The 19,477-nt window shown below is 47.5% G+C and overlaps 1 protein-coding gene across 2 annotated transcripts in view; it reads right to left on the bottom strand.

The window, feature by feature from the left end:
- MERTK (MER proto-oncogene, tyrosine kinase) overlaps positions 1-19,477 on the bottom strand; it is a 103,737-nt gene that overhangs the window by 7,381 nt on the left and 76,879 nt on the right. For both annotated transcript variants that reach the window (XM_059659166.1, XM_059659165.1), the window contains 9 exons: positions 16,526-16,679; positions 14,128-14,281; positions 10,993-11,078; positions 8,293-8,388; positions 7,519-7,599; positions 6,531-6,623; positions 5,364-5,482; positions 1,984-2,093; positions 383-542 (listed from right to left, as the gene is read on the bottom strand). In XM_059659166.1, coding sequence (XP_059515149.1) covers positions 383-542; positions 1,984-2,093; positions 5,364-5,482; positions 6,531-6,623; positions 7,519-7,599; positions 8,293-8,388; positions 10,993-11,078; positions 14,128-14,281; positions 16,526-16,679 — 1,053 coding nt within the window. The remainder of the gene's footprint in view (positions 1-382; positions 543-1,983; positions 2,094-5,363; positions 5,483-6,530; positions 6,624-7,518; positions 7,600-8,292; positions 8,389-10,992; positions 11,079-14,127; positions 14,282-16,525; positions 16,680-19,477) is intronic.

Below are 19,477 nucleotides of genomic sequence, written 5' to 3'. Positions count from 1 at the left end.
GTTTTCGCCCCTCCTCTCTGGTTGAGGGCGTAACCACACAGCACCTTTTGTACATCGTGTTGGTCCCATAGAGCCACTGAATGAACTTGCTGAATTTAATATGAATATGAAATAGCGTAGTTGTGGGCAATATGTCACAATAGTGCAGCAGAGGAAAACGGGAATAAGTTAAGGGCCTGCGCAAAGACAGATCTTTTGAATGTCAGGAGACTTCACCAGAATCTAGAGTTCCACCTGAATCAGGGTGCTTAGCAATAAATAAGAGAGATGTGAGCACTCTCCCGGCCCTCAGTTCGTCATAGTGAAATGTTTGGCAGCTAAGTCACTTTGTTCAGCACGGTTCATCTCTGAAACTCAAGGTCCCCAGGAAAACTGCACCTACCACGTCACTTTTACTGGTGTAGACTCGGTCCGCAAGGCTCTCGATGGCGATCCACTTCACAGGCATCTTCGCGATGCGGCCTTGGCGGTAGTAATCGCCGCTGTAAATCTTCTTAGAGAGGCCGAAGTCCGCCACACACACAGTCATGTCATCTCGCAACCTACAGAGAGGAGTTTGAGTCCTTAGATCCCTCACAGGCAAAGCCTTGAAGCACAGGTCTGCGTCACACGCACAGGAAGTAGCCCAAAGACACAGGCCCCACTTGCTTGGGGAACAACGGCCCAGCAAGTGAGGGGGAGCAGCAGCAGAGAGAGCACCCTGCACCCTGCTTGTCTGTGTGGGAATCGGACCCGGCAAGGCCATCTGTGCACAAGGATGGAGACACCAGGAGGGAACAGGGGAGCTGCACAGGCGTAGAAGGAGCCCAGCTCAAACCCAGGGCCTCTGGTCACTCAACGAGCATCCCAGCAGCCTTTACGCCTGACGTCTGGATGTAGCCCTGGCTCTGTGGTCCAAGGGAGCCTCCTGGCAGCCTGGGGGAGGTGGGCAAGTACAGCCTGCAAGAGGGGGATCCAGGACTCCCCGCAGAGATGGCCAGGTAGTACTGGAGGAGTAACTCAGAAAATTAAAGTCATACAATCACATTGACAGCCCATCCCATTAAAACAGGTCCTAGGCAAGAAGGAGAAGGGAGAGAAGAAATGAGAGGTCTGGAGGTAGCATGACAACCCGTCCCTGTTTGCCCGACAACGACTTTTAAAACTGGACATCCCTGGTCCTGGGAAAGCCCTCAGTTCCAGGCAAACTGACAGCGGGTCACCTTTCATAATTGGAAAAACGTTAAGGAAACATTGATGGGGAAAAACGATTTTCATAGGTCTCCCTCTGTGGTAGGAAAATTCTTTAAATTAAAAGACAAAAGCAAGACCGTTCTGGGCTTTCAAAAATGAGGTAAAAGTGGGAGGGAGCTGGGAAGGGGTGCACTGGCTAGGAGGAGTGAGGGCAGGCACCGTTGTCACTTCTCCAGCCAAGAAAAGTAAATAAAAGCAACACATTTGAGGAACCTTCCCTCTTCCTGCAACAGTGAACTTAAGTCAAGACGCGGTTCCTGTCTTGAAGATCTCCCGCAGAAAATGGCTCCGCGGCTGCAGCAGGAGGACGTGGGGAGAACTGGAGCTCAAAGTTCTAGTCTGTCCTTGCTGCTCTGGTCGGTGTGTCCACAGAACAGGGCGTCTTCTCAAGGCAGCATCGCAAGAACGTAGGGACAGACCTTCATGGTTTTCATTACTGTCTGCATGATTAGCTGACTTGTATGCAACTGGGCCCAAAGCCAGCAGATGGCAATGAACAGGGATCACAAAGGTCTTACCTCGCCCTCCTAGGGCGTGAGAGTGTGAAAATGAAAACAGAGTCACAGGAGGAAGTTTGGGAGGGACTGAAAACCCGCAGGCACAAACCCAGCCATGCCTCAGAGACGCAGGAATCCCATCTCCAGAACTCTCTCTCCTCCTCCTGTGACAGCGACAGGCCACCCACGGTGTCCCCACCACAAACACCAACACCATGAGGTCCAACCGCCCAGGATGCACCCAGACCCTTACATGCAGTTTCGAGCAGCTAAGTCTCGATGGAGGAAATTCCTGTTACTCAGATACTCCATCCCCTGGGCAATGTCCACCATGAACTTCACCAGTGTCTGCACAGGAATGTGCTGGGGATGAAGCAAGAAGAAAGATTATTATTATTATTATTATTATTTTTTACAAGGAAATCTGCAAGTTATCTCCATCTGGGGGAAAACAGCATTTTTTCTCTGAAATGTGTGGCCATGAGACATGGAAACAAACTTCAGTTCTTCATCACTAATAGCACAAAAAAGGTTTTAAAAGAGAAATGAAAAAACAAACAAACTCTAGCCCTAACCGGTTTGGCTCAGTGGATAGAGCGTTGGCCTGCAGACTGAAAGGTCCCAGGTTCGATTCCAGCCAAGGGCATGTACCTTGGTTGCGGGCACATCCCCAGTAGGAGATGTGCAGGAGGCAGCTGATCGATGTTCCTCTCTCATCGATGTTTCTAACTCTCTATCCCTCTCCCTTCCTCTCTGTGAAAAATCAATAAATTTTAAAAAAACACACACAAAAAAAACCCCAAAAAACAAACTAACTCTAAAACTGTTTGGCAAATATCACATTTTCTTCTCCCCATGTTTCAAAGTATTGACAGTGAATAACATTCGTCTCCCAAGTCATGGGATCCAGTGGGATCTTCCGTGTCCTGAGTGCCAGTGGGACCAAGCACCCATGCCACACGGGGAGGGGGGGGAGGGAGGGGGCGCTGGCTTTTGAGGGTGGGGTTTTCTAATGTTTTGAGGCAAAAAGCCCACTTTAAAGTAGCTGTCTAATTGTGCACCCACATCTGCTATCCCTTTGAAATGTTTTGAAAAGGTAGTTTTCTTTTAGAGAGAAATTAGGATGGTCTTGGGCCCTTATCACAGGAATTTTCATTTGTGTTTCTTGGGACCCCCTGTAATGTCAGCAGCCTAGCGTTTTCTCCACGGCGTGAACGCACGCACGCTGCTGTGTTAAGAGACCATCCGGGTTGGAGCTGATTCTGAGGATGACGACAGAAGTAGCGCTCTCTGCAGACACTGCGTGAAGGGCTGACGACTTCCTGGCCACCGCGAGCAGGTCCACCCACAACACACTTTCCCAGCACACTGCATTTGTCACGACTCATTCCGTACGGCACGAGTTTTCCAACGTGGTGAGAATCAAGCCCTGAATTTTTAATGCTTTATATCTCCGTGTCAAGACCCATGTCGGTCACACGTTGTATGTACAATAAAATGCTTTAATTATGTTTTACCTTTACATAATGGACTTGTTAAAGAGAACATAAACAGATCAGGGAGACTTGGAAGTCCTATGCCTGTGTTCTGTATAGCTGGGGCTTTAATTTTCTGAATGCTAATTTCCAGGAAAGGATTTGGGTTTTAAGAAATATCAAGTCTGCTAACATTCATGGAGATGAGTATCAGGTACTATTCATCTGTGTTATTTTTTCCTCGAACAATGATTTCATTCTTGCAAACTGTGACCAAAGTTATTTAAAAGATAATTGTGTGGGTGTGGCTGGTGTGGGTCAGTTAGTTGAGCATTGTCCCGTGCACTGAGCGGGTACCGGTTCTATTCTCAGTCAGGGCACATGCCCAGGTTTCGGATTCAATACCCAGTCAGGGTGCGTGCTGAAAGCAACTGATGGATGTTTCTCTCTCTCCCTTCCTCTCGCTCTAAAGAAAAAAAAATCAATAAAAATTATTTTAAAAAAAGAAATTGCGTGGTAGGACTAGTAAATGAGTTCAACAAAGTTACAGGACTCTAGATCGATATACAAAAAATCAATGTAGTTCCATACACTAGAAATGAACACTCTTTCTGAAAACGAAATCGAAACAATTTTATCTACAATAGAATAAAAAATAAAATACTTAGGAATAACTTTAACAAAGGAAGTACAAAACTTACACTCTGACAAGTACAAAATGAAAGACTCTAAAGATCTCAATAAAGAAAATGATAGCCTGTATTCAGGGAGGGGAGATGAGGACAGGAGGCACCGAGGCCCTGCCGGAGGAGCACACTACGTAACTGAGCCGGAGTCCTGCCACACCAGCAGAACAGAAAGTGTTTATTCCAACTGACTGAACAGACAGCAAAGACCTGAATAAAAGCCTGATGTTCCAGTTTCTCTATGCATTTTGTGACTTCCAGCATTAGCTATGGCTGCAAATGTATACATGGGAGTTACCTTCCAACACTGGAGATACACTTGTATTTTTGCAAATAGAAACTATTCATTAGTCAGTAAAATGCTGTGTACTGGTTTCTCTTGCTATACACAAGCTGATTCTCTAATTATATGGAAGGGCAACAGAACTAGAAAAGCTAAAAACAATTCTGGAAAGTAGAATAAATCTGGAGGAATCAGTACCCGTTTTTAAGGCTTACAATAAAGCTACAGCAACCAACATGATTTCCATTTCCAAGGATAAAAAGAAAGATGGGCCCTGGCTGGTGGGGCTCAGTGGTTAGAGAGTCAGCCCCCACACGGAAGGTTCAGGGGTTCGATTCCTGGTCAAGGACACATACCTGGATTGCGGGTTCAATCCCCGGCCCTGGTTGGGGCATGTGTAGGAGGCAACCAATCAATGTATCTCTCTCATAGGTGTTTCTCTCTCTCTCTTCCTCTCCATCCCTCTGCCCCCTCTCTCTGTTCTACTCTCTCTAAAAATCAATGGTAGAAATATCCTTGGGCCCTGACCGGTTTGGCTCAGTGGATAGAGCGTCGGCCTGCGGCCTAAAGGGTCCCAGGTTCGATTCCGGTCAAGGGCATGTGCCTTGGTTGCGGGCACATCCCCAGTAAAGGGTGTGCAGGAGGCAGCTGATGGATGTTTCTCTCTCATCGATGTTTCTAACTCTCTATCCTTCTCCCTTCCTCTCTGTAAAAAAATCAATATAATATATTAAAAAAGAAAGAAAGAAATATCCTCGGGTTAACAAAACAAGAAAGAAAGACGGGTGGACTACGTTCACCCGCCATGTCTCTGAAAAACAGTTCAGGGCACCTTCCCTCTGAAAACCGAGACAGGTCCCGCATCCAGGGATTTCAGAGTGAACAAACTAGAGAGGCAACTTCAAAAGAAAGAGGCCACTCTGACATCACAAGGGGCCCCTGGCTCCAGTGTGAGGGGCATAAGAGTGTGCTCCCAGCTGACTTCCTCCCCCATAAACAGGAATAACAGGACCGGGAGGAGACCTGCCGTGAAGGCGGATACCCCGTTTCAACCCCTAGGGTGCACAGGGAGCACCAAACAAAGGCTCAATCAAGTCCTTGCGCTCCCTCCTTCATATTCAAGGTCAGATGCTGAGTTTGCCCAGGCCTTGCCAAGTGTCCAGAGGCAAGGCAGCGGGGAATTCATTACCTTTGATCCTGTCTCCAGTCGGGAATAGAGTAAGTAGGTATGTAGGTCCCCATATTTCATGAAGGGTAAAATCACCATGGGCTTCGGGGTGCCTTGAGAGCCCATTTCTATACACACACCTGAAATGAAGAGCAGAGTTCCTTACAAAGAGCCCCTGTTAGCAGTGACCGGAAAAAGCACGCAGGGCAGGAGCCTGGGCCAAATTGAAACCACGTGCGCCCAAGTGAACAGTTAAAAAAACAAACGCTCGTAACTCACACGCCGAGTTCAAGAATACTGAACGCACCCTGGGTCCACATCTTGGTATTTTTTTTTTTTCTTTCAGGTTAGGGCCAGTCTTTGCATGAGAGCGCTCAAAAATTAGTCTATCACAAGTAGAGCCTCGCAGAGACCTGGTGAGTTTTCATTAAATTGATTCCAAGTGAGGGGCAGGGACTGCATCAGAATTCAAGAGGCAAACTCATCTCATGTGACAGTGAAACGCTTCATCGTATGAAGACGTGCGCTGAAGCCAAATGCTTAAACTACGAAAAGTATTTTGAGGTAGAATCCACATCCCTAAATTTTAACAGTTACACACGGGCAAAGCTGCAACCCATTTACCATGCAATTCTAGAAGGAGAGCTGTCACCTGACACCGGGCTTGCAGAGCTCTTGCACATTGTGGTGCAATTACAAAGCACGATTGTTCTCGGTCTGCTGAAGTCGAGAGCTGCCAATGAGTAACACTCATTTCTTTGACATCATCTTATATCCAAAGATTAGTTTTCACATCTCCCTTGAGTGTCAAAGACACTCTGAAAGCTCCCCAAAGACTTTAGCCTTTATTAGATGGCAGGGCAGCAAAAATAAGTCGTCAGAACATTGTTATTCTCAGGCTGCTCTCCCTCTCGGAACAGTGTCGCTTAAACAGCAACCACTGGAACCCGATCTCCCCATTTGGTGTTTTTTAGCTAATGGTGCTAAAAGCCAAATTCTGACATTAAATCACGTCCCATTTTTACCCACTTTTACCATAAGCCTCCGAAAATGTTAACTGTAAGGAGAAGCCTTTTGGGTGAAGAAACCCCAGGTTGTAAATCACCGTGGGTTATACCAGGTTTCCCTTTGGCACAGAGTGGATGCGCCGAGCCCCTCTGGCCACCAGGCCTGCCTTTCTCCAGGTACCTAGGAGCCGGATGACGTTGGGGTGGCTGAAGTCTTTCATGCATGCGGCCTCGCTGAGGAACTCCTCGATCTCTCGCTGGGAAAAGTTGTCCACTGAAAGAAGAGATGGGAAATCTCAGGCACAGTTAACACGCTCCATGAGGGGAGGGGCAGCAGCAATTTTGTTCTCTCCAAGTAAAATCAGGAAAAGACAAAACTGTGGCAATAAGTAAACGCATGAGTGGTTGTCAGGGGCTGGGCGGGGGTAAAGAAGGGGAGCACAGGTGATTTTAGGGTGAAACATCTGTAGGACACTGTGACAGTGGACACAGGACATTATGCACTTGTCAAACCCACAGAATATACAACACAGGGTGAACCCTAATGTAGCCTATGGATGTCAGTCATTAACGTATGAATATGGATTCGTCAACTGTAAAAACTGCACCACACTAATGCAAGATGTTTATGATAGGGGGCTGTGTGTGGCGAGGACACATGGGAACTCTGTACTTGCTGCCCAGTGTTTCTGTAGCCCTAAAACTGCTCTAGTAATTAAAGTATATTAGTTTTAAAAACTAATATCAAATCCAAACTGTTGCAATCAGTTTGGCCTTAAAGAAAGAAGGGACACATGCCTCTCTCCATCAGAGCTTGAGTCTGGCTGCTCAGCCCTGCCTTGTGAACTAGAGACACTTTCATACCAAGTTTCTGGAATTAAAGCAACTTAAGAGAGACATTTAAAAATCTCCACTAGGCTAAGTGACATTAGCTAGTGACAGGGACACACACTGTGTGGTCAACTTGTATGAGGTACGCAGGGCAGTCTAATTCATAGACAGAAGTACAAGGGGAGAGAGCTAGGTGATCAAGAGCTGTTTAACCAACCAAGTTTCAGTTTTGTAAGCCGAAAAAATTCAGGGGATGATGGTGGTAACGGCTGCACAATAATATGAACGTACTTAATGCTTAAGCCTAGAACGGGTTTCGTGGCTGACAGGTAACTCACGTTTCATGGTCTTCACGGCCACTTTCTCGGAAGTTCCATCCTGTTGACTAAGACTTCCTTCCATGACAGACCCAAACTCTCCTGTGAAGTAAAACAACAGCTGTGCGGACCTTGTGCAGAATCTCTCCTGACCACAGAAACACCACAGGCCAGAGGCACGTTCTCACGTGGCCCGAGGACCCATACACAGCAGCAGGCAGAGCTGCCAGGCCATCCGCACTCGAAACCCAGGGCAGAAGCCAGGAACTAACCTCCCGCTTGTCACACTGAGGCTGGCTTGGATTTAGCTCAGATCATCACTTTATTACAGGACAACATGGGAAGTGTTTTTGAAGTTCATAAAGTAGAAACTCTGAACACCATCATCATTCATCCTAACACCAGAATATCAGGTTGACAGATTAAATATGTATGTGCACCCTTGTCCCTATTTAACCAGGAAGGTGCCAGGAATTATAAACTTGGGAACTTGAGGGATAAATGTAAATGATATAGGAAGCCAACCAGTGAATTACATGCTTTTCAGTGGAGGAAGGGAATTCATATTTTCAAGGCCTACTGCGTGTGCTAGGCACTATAGAGCCCCATTCATATGCCCAATCTTAGTTTCAAAAATCACTATTCACTTTTCCATTTTAAATGATAAAATAGAACTCTTTGTATTATCATTTAAAGTCACAAAATGGTATTTTATGTAACAAATCTGTATTTTTAAAAATTACTGTGAACTGCTTACTTTCTTATCCCACATTTTAAAAGAATTAAACTGTTTACCTTCACCCAGAATTTTTCCAAGAATTAGAAGGTTCCTGTCAATCATAACATCTTCCAGCTTACGCTGCAGCTCCTCGCTGACTCCCAAGCTGCTTACTGTGAAGGAAGTGACAGGGGACATATGAGTGGTCAGTGTGCTTCCCGTCACTGGAATATAATTAAAATTATATATAAAGCCCCATCAAATAGTTAAATGCTTTCTCCATGTTATACCCCATGGCTCTTCTCCCCCAAATGCCAGTAATAAAATATCACACTTAATACTACTAGGATTACAGCGGATAAAATGAACCCTTCAGGCAAGATTAACTCTGAAAATTTCTAAAAATCACAACCACATTTCTCCTTCCCACGTGTAGTATCAGCAACTGGCAATCAGCTTCCGGCTGGGGAGGTTCAGCCCTGACTAGGGGTGAGGAAGAGAAGTCAATAGGTGTTTCCTAGTGGAGTATTTACTGTTACATCCATAAGGACAGGTCACAAAGGAGCCTGGGGCACTTCCCTTCCTCCCTGCCAGGGAAGGAGGCGCAGAAACCAAGAGCACCAGCTGCTGTGGCACCTGAGCCTCATCACACTGACATGCCAGTGCTAAGCTAAGCACCTGGTGGAGGCCTGGAGAACAAGATCTTCTGTAATAGGTGCAGCACTGACAGGAAGTGTTACCAGTAAGAGCCATTAACCAGGGGAGGGAGACCCATTCAACCACTACTTGGCAAATGACTCCGTTTGTGCCCCCGAAAGGCAGTGAGCAAGGCTTTGGAAGAACATAACAACAGCCCTGCTGGTGTTGCTCAGTGGTTGAACATCGACCTATGAACCAGGAGGTCACGGTTCGATTCCCTCCTGGACAGAGCACATGCCCAGGTAGCAGGCTCGATCCCCAGTGGAGGGGTGTGCAGGAGGCAGCTGATCAATGATTCTCTCTCATCATTAATGTTTCTCTCTCTCTCCCATTTCCTTCCTCTCTGAAATCAATAAAAATATATTAAAAACAAAACAACAACAAAAACCACGTGGATAATCTGAACATTTTAGCTCTCGGTAAAAAAATTTTACCCAAATGGTCCTCCAATATAGAAAAAAAATTGATGTAAATTAAGAATTTTTTAAAATGTAAGAATATCTGCTCAGCGGGTGTGGCTCAATGGTTGAGTGTTGACCCATGAACCAGGAGGTCATGGTTCAATTTCCCATCAGGGCACAGGCCCGGGTTGTGAGCTCGAGGATCAAGCCCATGCAGGAGGCAGCCAATCGATGTTTCTCTCATCTCTCTCTCTCCCCCCCCCATCCCTCCCTCCCTTCCTCTCTCTCTCTCTCAAAAATCAATAAAAACACTTAAAAAATATAATAACATCTAAAAGTCAAACTTCTAGATTAGAAAAGGAAAGAAATTGTAACATTCTATATCACACAAGTTTTTATTTCATAGCAACCTATATACCATTGTTCTTATATCTGGCTTGTTATTTTGGTGTTTTAGCAAACATCCAGAAGCTTAAATATGAAAGTCTTTGCACATGCTTTTGTTGCAGGATTCAGGGCAGGAAGAATAGGCAAACTGAGACAGCAAAGCTAATACAAGGCCGAACTGGGGGGCAATTAGCAGCCAGCTTGTAACTAACAAGCCATTATCCACCCCAGCCAAGGACACAGAGCAAATGGTTAAAAACCTCCCTAATGAGAGAATGCAGAAAGGGAGGGAGAAAGGAGAAAGGAAAAAAGGGCCGTTTTACTCCCTAAGCAGAGAAGCCAGCAGTCACAAGGCTTGGTAAGATAAAGTTGCCAGATTCTTCTCTTGAATTCTGGGAAGGCCACAACAAAGTAAACAAAGTGAAAAAGGGGACCTGGAGAATTGATCTGCACCAAAATAGTCAGCAGAGGAATTCTGAGACCTATAGACAGGGAGGTATATAACCCCTCAGACCCCCACCCAACCTGCTCTTCAGATGAGCTGAGAGCCTGTCTGTGCTTCATAAGCCAGATGTATAGATTTGCTTGCTTTGTTTCTGCTTTATTCAATAAAGATGCATGCTTTAATAAATTGGCTTTTCTCCCCCCTCCCCTTTTTTTTCTTCTTCTAAATTGGCTTTTCACAATGCCAATTCATTTATATGAGAAGACAAGGATCAAGGGTGAGGACAGCCCTCTCCCACTGGCTCCCGGGGCTGTCCTGTCTTGTCTGGTAACACCTCTCTGGTGTCAGTGAGAGATGCCTATAACACTTTCTACACAATTTCTGAAATTATTCGAGAACACAGAACTATGTGTTTATTCCCACTGGTCAACGAGAAGAAGGCCCACTCTGAGTCAGCAAAGCCCAAACCATAATTGATACCAAGGGTGTCAGCAAATCGTTCTGAGTTGGGGGCCAGGAAATGACAAGCTCTGAGATGGTCAGTTGTTTTGCCGTTTCCTTTAAATCCCTGACCTCTACCCACATCTCCTGCCACCTTTCAAGGCATCTGGAGGCTGTCACCCCATCTCCTTCACCCCGGATTTCCAGGAAGCTGGCCGGCAAGGAGGCGCGGGGTCATGTCTGACTACCTACTTGCCGCCTGCTGAACACATCTTGCAGGGTGACGGTATCGATTCTTCGATGCCTTTGGCTTTTGTGAGAAATCTGTCAAGGATTCTGTTGTTCTTTCTTTGCTCTTAACTATTTCAACTTTTGCCGGAAAAGAGAAAGGGAAGTCAACTTACGGGTGAGTTCGATGGCTCGCCGACTGAAGGACTTCTTTGCTGTGTAATTGACCACCAGTTCCACGTCCTCGCCCGTGAAGGCGTTCCTGGTGAACAAAACAGACAGCTCAGGCTCTGCAGGGCTGGGGAACGCCCGGCCGTGTAAGGCCCATGAAATCGTTGGGTCTGGCCCTGCCAAGGCCTTAGGAGTGAGTTAATTAAATGTTTGACCAGACACAGCAGGCTAATGTTTCAGTTGATAATTCTGTGTGGCCCATGAATGATGTCATAAGTACCCAAATGGCCCTTGGCAGAAAACAGGTTCCCCGCCCCTGGGCTATAGCAACAGCAGGGCTGAGCCCACTGCCTCGGCTGTCCCGGCTCCTTTTACTCCTCGACATGCTTGTTAAAATCAGCTTGCCATTCATCAACAGCCCTGCAGGAACTGACCGGATGACTATATAGAATGTATCGTTAACCTGAGGAAAACACCATCTCTCCAACAAAACAGCCCTCTCATCCATGAGTATGGCACACACTTCCCCACTTACTTTTCTTCCACGTTATTGGTCAAGTCTGCTAACTTTTCCCACAAAGTTCATGCACATCTGTTGGGCTTATTCCTAAGAAGGTGGTATTTTTCATCCTGCTGTGAGTGGGGTCTCATTCCAGCACTTTGTCCTTCATGTATTTTACAACCAGAATCAAAATATTTTTACTAGTACAACATGTCATGGCCTCCTAAAGCAAGCGAGAAAAGAGGGTGCCTAGGGGAGGATTTCCGAAGCCTGGGAAGGGCAACACGGCTACGTGCTGCTCCTGAATGCGTGCCTCAGCCTCAGAAGGCAAAGCAGACCCCTGTGCTTCTGTGCCCACCCCTCCAGCGCCCTCCGCTGCACGCCTAGGGGCCCCCACCCGGCCCCTGGCGCTCAGCACCGCCAGCAGCTTTGGCCATCATCTCAGGGGTTCTGTCTTTACTGAGCCCACGTTTGAGGTGGTCTAAGAAAATATGTCTATGCATCCTTCTTTTTTAAAGAATAGATTTTTTATTGATTTCACAGAGGAACAGAGAGGGAGAGATAGAAACATCAATGATGAGAGAGACTGATCGGCTGCTCCTGCATGCCCCACACTGGGCATCGAGCCTGCAACCCGGGCATGTGCCCTGGCTGGGAATCAAACCACAACCTCCCGGTTCATAGGGCGATGCTCAACCACTGAGCCGTGCCGGCCGGGCTATGTATCCTTCTATATCAATTATTGTTTCCTCAGCGACAGCGACGAAGGCCCACTTGATGACACATACTGCACGCTGCCGCTCGTGCTTGAGGGCACCAGCATCTTAAGACTCAGCGCCCCTCCGTTCATGACTGAGTCTGAAAGCCTCAATTCAGAATCACAGCAATGGAACTGGTAATAACTTCAGAGACGATTTAGAAAGAGACAGTGCCAAGAGAACCTGGATAGAGTAAGACTTGTTCAAGTGGCGGGATGAATGCCAGACCCCGGGCGTCACACCTGTAGCCTGGTGCTGCCCCGCTGTGGGCCTTTACATGTGCTGCTCTTTCTGGCTGAAATGCTCTTCCCTCCTCTCATCTAATCAACACCTGCTCTTTCTGCAGTTTCTGACTCAGGGACGATCAGCTCTGGCGGGAGGCCTTTCCGGCCTTAGCACAGTCCAATCTGCGGTGCTATACTCTACTCGTGAAGGTTCTGTGACAGAGAACTTGCTACAGTCCCATTGTTTATTAACTTGTGTGATTACTGCCTGATTCCCCAATGACTGTGGGTCCCGTGAAGGCAGGGGCAGCGCCTGCTTTGTTCACCGCTGTACCCCAGGCTATCACAGTGCCGGCACCTAGTAGGCCTTCAATGAGCTGCTCCTGCACCTTCTGCACAAGGTCTCTGCAATGAGCCCCCAGATTATACCTAGACCCTGGAGTGTGTTTTAATCAACCCAATGCCAAGGATTTAGGTGAGATTTTGTCCGTGTCTTTAACACAATCATGCTTAGAATTTACACACTTAAGTAACAGAGTTGCTAAGTACTGTGGGTACTTGACCGCCAGGACTGAGATGGACACACAACGGGCAGGCTAGCCTCCACAGCTGAGCTCCCCCTCCACGTCCTCGGGGCGTTTCTGAGGGAGTGCACGGTGCTGAGGGGTGGGGCTGTGAGACAGGCTGCACAGTTCCGCCCTTCCGCATCCTGTCCCGCTCCAAGCTGCCCTCGGCCCCGAGTGACAAACTGGATTTCAGGGAAAGCCACGCGCCCTGCACAGGCGCTGGAGGAGCCGAGCCCCAGAGACAACGCTGGCAACACGGCCTTGCGTTCCCGGCTGCCTTCACGTGGCTTCTCAGTTTTCTTGACATTCAACTGTTTGGTTATGAAAGTCAGATTATAGAAAGTAAGAAAAAGAGCTTCTTATATAATTTGAATGTGAAAATACAAAGGTTTCCTCTATTGGAAAAATAATTGATCACTACAGAAAATGTGTAAAACACAGGAAAGAAAAAAAACCACGGGATCACCCGCAATTACAGAATTTCTAATGCTTTGGTGAATTTCCTTCTCATTATTGGTGCATACATATTCTGTTTTATTTTTGTGCATAATTAGGGTCAGTTAAAGGCGTCTAATCAAAGTGCTCATTTAACAGCAACGGAGTTTGAGCAGCGAAGGCCTGTTGATGGTCTTCTCTGTGCAGATCCCTCCGGGCTGGCTTTCCCTACGGGCTGCCTGTGGCACTGGCCTCAGTGAGGGCGCTGCCCGCCCAGAGAGCACAGACAGGGCTCTCAGAACACCGAGGAGCCGGCCGGCAGGACAGGCATTGTCACTCGGCATAACCATCTATCTCATCGGCACCACTGAAGAGAACATTCTTTATTGTGGTTAATCCTCACCCGAGGATATTTCTTCCACTGATATTTTAGAGAGAGTGGAAGGGAAGGAGGGAGAGAGTGAGAGAGAAGCATCGATGTGAGAGCGACACATCGACTGGTTGCCTCCCAAATGCACTCCAACCCGGGCTGGGGATCGAACATGCCCTTGATTGAGAATTGAACCCACTACCCTTTGGGGCATGGGCCGACGCTCTAACTACTGAGCAACACAGGCCAGAGCCAAACAAAACATGTTTTAACTGGGACACTTACCCAAACCTCGTCTCCTGGACTCTTTTTCTGATGGCCAGAGAAACATACAAAACTAGCCCAATCAGAATAAATCCGCAGAAGCAGCCGAGGACGATGAGCACGGGGTCTGTACTGCCAGGCGTTGGAGCTGACGAGGGGGCCAGATCTACCCAACCTGAGAAAAAGCCAATGGAAGCAATTCAGAACATCTCCTGGGATCCGAAACACACAGGAAACACTGGCTTATAATGGGGAAGAGCAGGTAATCATAAGCTTCAGAACCAGGCCCTCAAGATTCCGTGACCCAGAAACATAGGCAGTCCTCGCTGAGACTGCGTAGGGGTCTCAGGCATCAATGGTAACCATGTCAGCAACGAAGGTATACGAAGTGAAATGGTCAAATTAACATTTACCTGGTCTACTGTAACTCACACACTGGAAACACTGAGCATTAGGCACCGTTATTTCTTTGTAAACACGTATCAAGAGTGGTGTGAACAGGGCTGGCCGGACTGCCAGTGTGTAACTTGTGACGAGCACAGAACCTACTTTCTGTGCCTGCGCGTTGTCGCGCTCCATTGTAAGTTCGGATCTGCTTCCGACAACTTATCCTTGGTGCTTTCAAGGCTATAGTACCTCTCAGAGTTCCTTCGTGTGAAGATCTTTGCCGGGGTACCTCCGTCGGGAACATCTCCCTCCTTTTGGGTACAACCACTTCATTCATGTGGGCAAGCTCACCAGTCCCTGGCTGTGGATCTAAGAATCTGTGAGCTCTTTCTTCCATAATTCCACACACGTTCAACTCAAATTTCACTGCAGCTCATTTTTCCTTTCTTTACTACACTTTCATCTTTGTTCGCCAACTCTTCCACGTCTCCATTTTTGTGCAGATGTCACGTGGGTGGGTTTGTCACTTACGGAAGGGGGCAGCACGGTGATATGTCTTGGATGGGAGTGAACTGAATCATGCAAGTACAGTGACCAGCCACGAACAGACTGAGAAGTAGCACACCGGCTGTGGTCACGAGGAGCCTATTAGTTATGTGGATCTGTGCACTGAGGAGCCGGCAGCGAAGTGTGTGTTTTATGCAGGTCTCACAGTTAACATAGGATGGTAGCTCACATTTGAACCATATTGTTAAGGAACGGAGTTATTTCACTGAACAATGGTAACTGAAATGCATGCATATTGGAATCGTGCCAAGCAAGGACTGCCAGCATAGCAAAGCTTTTGTAATTCTGACTTTTTGTTGTTGTTAATCCTCACCTGAGGATATTTTTTCCCATTATTCTTCAGCGAGAGTGGAAGGAAAGGAGGGAGGGAGGGAGAGAGAGAGTGTGAGAGAGAAACATTGATGCAACAGAGACACATCAACCAGCTGCCTCCCGCAGGCGCCCTAACCGGGGGCAGGGAGCAAACCCGCAACCCAGGTATGTGCCCCTGACGGGGAATCAAACCCATGACCCTTCGGTGCTCGAGCTGTTCTCTAACCACTGGGAAACACTGGCCAGGGCGTAAAGTCTGACTTTTTAACCTGTGCATTTAGAATCGGAATCTTGTTGACTGTGAACTTCTACCAGGCAGATAAGCCTGGGTCCCCATCACCAGTTACTAATGGTCCCCGGTGCAGAGGCTATGGGCTGCCGGGCCTGATATATGGCTCCAATTCTGCACTTATGAGAGCATATGAGAGGACTCACCAGTCTGCTCAAAGTCCCGTTTACTCTGAGTACAAAAGCTGTGCTTGCAAGGACTTGTAAACACACAGGTCACACTGATATACATAGATGCCTGTGCATGGAGTTGATGACACCAGTTTAACATCAAACAACCCAGGGCTGGACACAAAACAAAGCTGGCTCCCCTCATCTATGGAAGTAAGCACAGTGTTTGGGCCACTTGGGGTACATGGTGACCCCTTGCCAAAGAACACTCCAACGACACGCAGGAGCCATAATGCAGGGCCGGGCATTTAGCTCAGGGAGCCCAGGGCCGTCGGTGGGCGGCTTCTGCAAGAAACCCTGCATGTTCTGGACTGAGCGATCACGAAGCTGCCTCAGGCCTGAACGGGCAACAGTGGGACAAGCAGCACTGATTAAAACAGCATAACAAACTATCAGTTCTAGAGAGTGAAGGGTCAGCCACACTGCCTTGCCAACATTCCGTGGGCACATCTCATTTAACCACTTCCAGGAAACCAAGTCAAACCCTGAGCGACTGATCCTCCTAGTAAGTTAGAACCACTCGTAGTCACGCTAGTGGAGGCCTCTCACCCTGAGGTGTGACCCTATCGAGTTTCTTTACCATGGCAAACGGGTCTTTATGGTTCAGCCCTAAGCCAGCTGTCCATCCCCCAGCTGGCCATCTGTGTGCTGCCTGGACGCACGGCTCCAGCAGCTGAGGGAGCCCGGCTCTCACCGTGTGCAGGGACGAATATTTTCACGGGGTCACTGAAAGGCCCGACCCCTCCTGTGGTGACGGCGGCGATCCTCACTGTGCATGTGGCATTGTGGACGCGAACGGGGATCTGAGCATGGCTGCCATCCTGGCCGACTTCCTCAGACAGCTCTTCCTGGGGACAGACGAGGAAGTAAAGGAGATGAAACGCCAAGCTGCCCGGGGCACGTGGCCTGCTCCGCCACAGTTCCTCCTGAGGGAGTCCTCCCACCACATCCCAGGGGCCAGTGGCCATGATTCCACAGCGTCCTTCCTCACTCAGGCCACAGCCAACGGAACAAAAGGGCAGTGACACAGGGACACAGGGATGCAGGTCGGCTGTTCTGCCCGCTCGCTGGCCCTGCCCCCGCCACGGGTCGCTCTCTGTGTGTGGGGCGACCAGCTAGGCGGGGGCCTTGGCCTAGCACCGCCCACATCCCTTGCCACCCACCCCGTTCCCAGTTCACCATCAGGTGATCGGAGCCTGCCAGCTGGGGAAAGGGACCAAGAGGTGGTCACTGCACCTCATAGTGACTGGTCGAGCGGTCATTCTGGTCGTTCTGCCATTTTGGTCAATTTGCATATTGGCCTTTTAATATATAGGATATTGTTGTCTATATTCATGTACTGTGCATTAGATTTGCAGGATTTATTTACTACTTGGTACAAGTCAGTACCAAACCTAGTTTTGATGATGGGTTAGCTGGCCATTCTCTAATTTGTGAAGGACAGAAAATCACCAGAGAGTCCTTGTAACTCCCTGGTCCACATCCTGAAGCCCTGCCCTGTGTGAGTCAGGCAGGCTGTGAGGAAAACGCATCTACTTCAGAGTTCAGCACCTATCAGTTCTTCAATGTACAAGACCTTCTGCCTGACCAGGAACATGGGTACTTTTTGTCTACGAAGACTCAAAAACAAGACTTCATGTATGAGAGAAATTAGTTCAAAATAAGAGGAAATGGGTAACTGAGAAAGAATTAAATCCCTAGCCCTGGCTGGTGTTGCTCAGTGGTTAGAGTGTCAGCCTGCACACTGGAGGTTCTCAGGTTCAATTCCTGATCAAAGGCATGAACCTCGGTTGCAGGCTGGATCCCAGCCTGGTTGGGGCACGTGCCGGAGGCAACCAATAGATGTGTCTCTCTTACATCGATGTTTCTCTCTATCTCCCCCTCCCCTCCTCTTCCACTCTCTCTAAAAGTCAATGGGAAAAATATCCTCTGGTGAGTATTAACAAAACCCATCCCCCTCCTCCCCACCACAGCAATCACCATGCTGTCGTCCATTCTCATGAGTTCCCTTTTTTCTTTCTTTTTTACTCAATCCCTCCACCCACTCCAACTCCCTAACCTCCAGAGCTGTCAGTTTGTTCTCTATCTATGAGTCTGTCTCTGTTTTTTGTTTGTTTATTTTGTCCATCAAACTCCACATATGAGTGAAATCATATGATGCTTGTCTTTCTCTGACTGGCTTATTTCACTTAGCATAATGTTCTCCAGGTCCATCCATGCTATTGCAAAGGGTAAAATTTTCTTCAGAGGAGTGACTTTCTCATTTCCACCTCCTGTCCCTTAAATGAGTAAAGAGCTAACAATCCATGTAAAGTGCTTGGAATGGCGGCTGCCTGGAGCAAATGTCACCCAAGTGTGGCGATGGCCACCATCATGGCTGTTGTCATCATGCTGAAACCCCAAGTATGGAAGTGATGGCAGGCACGGTTTATGGTCACACATTTTGGAAATACATAAAAATTATCCCATTCTAGGGGTGGGATTACAATAGATTTTGAAGTAGTGATTAGAAAAATATATGATAAACATTTCAGTGGAGGCTTAGCATTTTTTTCTAAGAATATTCTTAAATGGTAACCTCCAATATAGTTTTAAAATACTACTGTTTTTTAAAAAGTGATGCCATTGATCCATTGTTTTGATGCCAAATGTATAAAGAGAGGCATGACCACATCCATATCCTCAAGTATTTCAATTCTGATTTTTAAAGCAGACAGAGAAACCCATTTGAAATCCCACCCAGGCAGGAGCCACCCTCAGTGTCAGGTGCCGACCCGACCGTAGAACATGGGGCCGTGTTCCTGGCACGAGCTGGTCTGGTCATGGGCACAGGCCATGCAGACTGTGTAGTTCTCATTTATGACCTTTTGTTTTTCACCAACACAGGCCCGTATCCTCAAGGACTTAAAATATAAGAGCGTTTTCAGGAAATGAAATTGAAAGCATAGTATGGCATTGATTACAACTTTACTTGCAGATAAAACCCGTGGAACTGGCCTGTTGGGGAATGTAAGAGCATGTCTTCCAGAACAGGATGTCTTGTGTCTCACGTGGGTATTAGCTCATCAGGGTGACCACAGTGGTGCTTGTATTCAGCCATCAAAAGACTTTAATATGTTCTACTCTGTGAGAAGGCTCGACCCTATCTTTGTAACTCTAAGAATATGGCCCTTTTTATTGCCTCAAAGAACTGTAACACTCAGTCGGGAAAGGACTAGCAGATAAAGCTTCTATCGTGCTACAACAACAAAGGTAGTTTGTTCAAAAGGGTTCAAATTCACAGGTACCCATGCAAAACTCTCACACCTTCAACTGCGTCCTGTCCGTGCTTCTTTCTGCTAAGAGGCCACACTATGGAATTTGAACAAGACACTATATTATGAAGAAAACCAAGGGCATCTGGGGAAGAGCAGGGAGGCTCTGAAAAATACAGTCTTTGGAGTCAGCCAGACCTGGGTTCTGATTCCAGTGCTACCACCTCCAAGCTTTGGGATTCTCGGAAAGTTACTCAACATCTCTGAGCTCCAACTTCCTCAAATGAACACTGAGAAGAGGAATGTCTTCCTCAACATGTTTTTGCAAGGGCTGAGTGAGTTCCTTTATGGAAAACACTCAGCACATGATCTTGCACAAAGGCTATTTCTTA

This window comes from Myotis daubentonii, chromosome 12 (genome assembly GCF_963259705.1).
Source record: "Myotis daubentonii chromosome 12, mMyoDau2.1, whole genome shotgun sequence".
Classification (NCBI taxonomy): domain Eukaryota; kingdom Metazoa; phylum Chordata; class Mammalia; order Chiroptera; family Vespertilionidae; genus Myotis; species Myotis daubentonii.
This window is presented reverse-complemented; position numbering and strand designations above follow the sequence as displayed.